Below are 4,237 nucleotides of genomic sequence, written 5' to 3'. Positions count from 1 at the left end.
CGAAAAGTGAAGTTCTCTAACCTAAAACTATTCTTACTTTTCTAGCGTTTTCACCATTCCCAATGATTTTGATTTTCAATAAATAAAAAAAAAAAAAATCAGTATTGTTAATCCAAAGCATAAAGTTTTGCTGGTTTTCTGTTTTTGCCATAAAAGAAGAATTTTGTATCCACCTTTTAGGAACAAAACAGTCATTATAGCAGATATTCTCAAGTGTATGTTTACACACAGATTTTTTTTTTGCATACAAATTTGTGCAAAGGGTTAATAACTAGGAAATGGTAGATATCAATGCTCAACAAAGCGGTCTACTACATATGTCAGGCATTTCCTTTTCTACACATCTAGGTAATCTGTATCCATTATCGAACCTTGATGCACATAAATACATTTTTTTTATCTTACAAATCGTATTACTCTGGATATCTTACAGTGGTGCTGGCTGTTGCCTGCATGTTGGCCGTCCATGTTTCCGCTCAACTCCAGGGTAAGTATTATCAGTGCAATTTACCATGATATGCTGTTGACTGCAGAAATGTATAGTATGTATGGGTTTTATCACTATATAGTAACTAAAAGTGTTCTCAATATTAATTTGTAACATCATCTAAGGCGTGTATTCAAACATGTAGTACAAAAATGTTTAGAGACCATATCCAAACAGGAATAAGTAAAAGAGCGGCTCTGTTAACCACAGTAATATTGGCAATTTAATACTGATATTTGAAAATGATATTAAAGACATACAGGAATGTAATCACATATACAGTAGTATGACGGAAGTCTATTGCTATTCGGCTGTGTTAACACTTGCTGTTGAGAAGTTTGCTAATGATGTTAAAGACTGAAGGCATATAGTATACCGAAAGTCTATTAGTATTTAGTAATCAATGCCGCTCTCATAGTAAGAGTAATATCAACGAAAATGACTTATTAACCACAATAGTACTTTCAGTTGAGAAGTTTGCTAATGATGTTAAAGACTAAAGTAATATGATCGCACTTAGACAGTATGCCGTATACAAAACTGATCTAATATCCTTTAAATATTCACATCGAAAATGATTCACTTTACACGCAGGCACGCCAAGTCCACAGCCCAAAACTGGCATGACGAGGCAAGCAGAAGTCCCCCAGATGGAACAACCCCCTCCGTCGGGAATGGGTAACCAACTTTGTGGCTCTGTTAACCCCAATAGTACTTTCGGCTAAGAAGTTTGCTAATGATGTTGAAGACTGAAATAATGTGATCGCACTCAAATATTATCTCGTATAGCGAATAACTCGCTCAATATTAATATAATATTCTTTAAATATCACAACGAAAATTCACGCAGGCACGCCAAGTCCACAGCCCAAAACTGGCATGACGAGGCAAGCAGAAGTCCCCCAGATGGAACAACCCCCTCCGTCGGGAATGGGTAACCAACTTTGTGGCTCTGTTAACCCCAATAGTACTTTCGGCTAAGAAGTTTGCTAATGATGTTGAAGACTGAAATAATGTGATCGCACTCAAATATTATCTCGTATAGCGAAAACTCGCTCAATATTAATATAATATTCTTTAAATATCACAACGAAAATTCACGCAGGCACGCCAAGTCCACAGCCCAAAACTGGCATGACGAGGCATGCAGAAGTCCCCCAGATGGAACAACCCCCTCCGTCGGGAATGGGTAACCAACTTTGTGGCTCTGTTAACCCCAATAGTACTTTCGGCTAAGAAGTTTGCTAATGATGTTGAAGACTGAAATAATGTGATCGCACTCAAATATTATCTCGTATAGCGAATAACTCGCTCAATATTAATATAATATTCTTTAAATATCACAACGAAAATTCACGCAGGAACGCCAAGTCCACAGCCCAAAACTGGCATGATGAGGCGAGCAGAAGTCCCCCAGATGGAACAACCCACTCCGTCGGGAATGGGTAACCAACTTTGTGGCTCTGTTAACCCCAATAGTACTTTGAAGTTTGCTAATGATGTTGAAGACTAAAGTAATGTGATCGCACTCAAATATTATGCTGTATAGCAAATAACTCGCTCAATATTAAATATAAATTTAAATTTCACAACGAAAATTCACTTTACACGCAGGCACGCCAAGTCCACAGCCCAAAACTGGCATGACGAGGCATGCAGAAGTCCCCCAGATGGAACAACCCCCTCCGTCGGGAATGGGTAACCAACTTTGTGGCTCTGTTAACCCCAATAGTACTTTGAAGTTTGCTAATGACGTTGAAGACTAAAGTAATGTGATCGCACTCAAATATTATGCTGTATAGCAAATAACTCTCTCAATATTAAATATAAATTTAAATTTCACAACGAAAATTCACTTTATACGCAGGCACGCCAAGTCCACAGCCCAAAACTGGCATGACGAGGCAAGCAGAAGTCCCCCAGATGGAACAACCCCCTCCGTCGGGAATGGGTAACCAACTTTGTGGCTCTGTTAACCCCAATAGTACTTTCGGCTAAGAAGTTTGCTAATGATGTTGAAGACTGAAATAATGTGATCGCACTCAAATATTATCTCGTATAGCGAATAACTCGCTCAATATTAATATAATATTCTTTAAATATCACAACGAAAATTCACGCAGGAACGCCAAGTCCACAGCCCAAAACTGGCATGACGAGGCATGCAGAAGTCCCCCAGATGGAACAACCCCCTCCGTCGGGAATGGGTAACCAACTTTGTGGCTCTGTTAACCCCAATAGTACTTACGGTTAAGAAGTTTGCTAATGATGTTGAAGACTAAAGTAATGTGATCGCACTCAAATATTATGCTGTATAGCAAATAACTCGCTCAATATTAAATATAAAATTTAAATTTCACAACGAAAAGTCACTTTACACGCAGGCACGCCAAGTCACAGCCCAAAAATGGCATGACGAGGCATGCAGAAGTCCCCAGATGGAACAACCCCCTCCGTCGGAATGGGTAACCAACTTTGTGGCTCTGTTAACCCCAATAGTACTTTGAAGTTTGCTAAATGACGTTGAAGACTAAAGTAATGTGATCGCACTCAAATATTATGATGTATAGCAAAAAACTCTTCATATTAAATATAAATTTAAATTTCACAACGAAAATTCACTTTATACGCAGGCACGCCAAGTCCACAGCCCAAAACTGGCATGATAAGGCAAGCAGAAGTCCCCCAGATGGAACAACCCCATCCGTCGGGAATGGGTAACCAACTTTGTGGCTCTGTTAACCCCAATAGTACTTTGAAGTTTGCTAATGATGTTGAAGACTAAAGTAATGTGATCGCACCGAAATAGTATGTCGTATGTAAAACTAATCTAATATCCTTTAAATATGTAATGTAATCACACACATAGTATACCGAAAGTCTATCATTAACGCTCTCAGTAAGAGGAACATCAACAAAAATGATTTATTTCTGATGCAGGTACGCCAAGTCCACAGCCCCAATCCGGCATGATAAGGCAAGCAGAAGTCCCCCAGACGGAATCACCCGCTCTGTCGGGAATGGTAACCAACTTAGTGGCTCTGTTAACCCCAATAGTACTTTCGGCTAAGAAGTTTGCTAATGACGTTGAAGACCAATGTTATGCTGTATAGCAAATAACTATCTCAATATTAGATGTAAATTTAAATATCACAACGAAAATTCACTTTACAAACAGGCACGCCAAGTCCACAGCCCAAAACTGGCATGATGAGGCAAGCAGAAGTCCCCCAGATGGAACACCCCCCTCCGTCGGGAATGGGTAACCAACTTAGTGGCTCTGTTAACCCCAATAGTACTTTCGGCTAAGAAGTTTGCTGATGACGTTGAAGACTAAAGTAATGTGATCACACTCAAATAGTATGCCGAATGCAAAACTAATCTAAAGTCCTTTAAATATTCACAATGAAAATGATTCATTTTACACACAGGCACGCCAAATCCACAGCCCCAATCCGGCATTATGCAGACACAAGCAGGAGCCCCCCAGATGGAATCCCCCAGCTATCCCGGACAGTAACAGTCTTGTAAACGACAATAGGAATAATCTGAACCCTAGAATCTTGTTATTAATTATCACAAAGCCACATAAAAGTAAATACACATGTATGTGTATGTGTATGTAGACACAGTCAGACAAGGACACACACGGACCATTCTCAAATTTGATAATGAATCATCTCATATATAAAACCGTGAAATAAAAATGAATGTTGTAGTGCAAGAAGAGTTCTACATTCTCATTCATAC

The 4,237-nt window shown here is 39.2% G+C and overlaps 1 protein-coding gene across 1 annotated transcript; it reads left to right on the top strand.

The window, feature by feature from the left end:
* The first annotated feature begins 1,226 nt into the window (after positions 1-1,226).
* Positions 1,227-4,048, top strand: LOC119587325 (putative uncharacterized protein DDB_G0284695). Its single transcript, XM_037936074.1, has 11 exons — positions 1,227-1,246; positions 1,338-1,421; positions 1,593-1,676; positions 1,849-1,932; positions 2,102-2,185; positions 2,355-2,438; positions 2,611-2,694; positions 3,121-3,204; positions 3,428-3,510; positions 3,666-3,749; positions 3,919-4,048. Exons 1-11 carry the CDS (start codon positions 1,227-1,229, stop codon positions 4,005-4,007), a joined length of 864 nt encoding a protein of 287 aa, XP_037792002.1. The 3' UTR covers positions 4,008-4,048.
* Positions 4,049-4,237: the final 189 nt, after the last annotated feature.

The sequence above is a fragment of the Penaeus monodon genome, chromosome 22 (genome assembly GCF_015228065.2).
Source record: "Penaeus monodon isolate SGIC_2016 chromosome 22, NSTDA_Pmon_1, whole genome shotgun sequence".
NCBI classification, from domain to species: Eukaryota; Metazoa; Arthropoda; class Malacostraca; order Decapoda; family Penaeidae; genus Penaeus; species Penaeus monodon.
Note: the sequence above shows the minus strand (reverse complement) of the source record. Positions and strands in the feature narration are given on the sequence as shown.

Excerpts from the sequence above, each read along its gene's own strand:
- LOC119587325 (XM_037936074.1), top strand. The coding sequence starts at position 1,227 with ATGTTGAAGACTGAAATAAT. Across the intron at positions 1,247-1,337 it reads ATGTTGAAGACTGAAATAAT|GCACGCCAAGTCCACAGCCC; the intron begins GTGATCGCACTC and ends AAATTCACGCAG. Across the intron at positions 2,695-3,120 it reads ACCCCCTCCGTCGGGAATGG|GCACGCCAAGTCCACAGCCC; the intron begins GTAACCAACTTT and ends CTTTATACGCAG.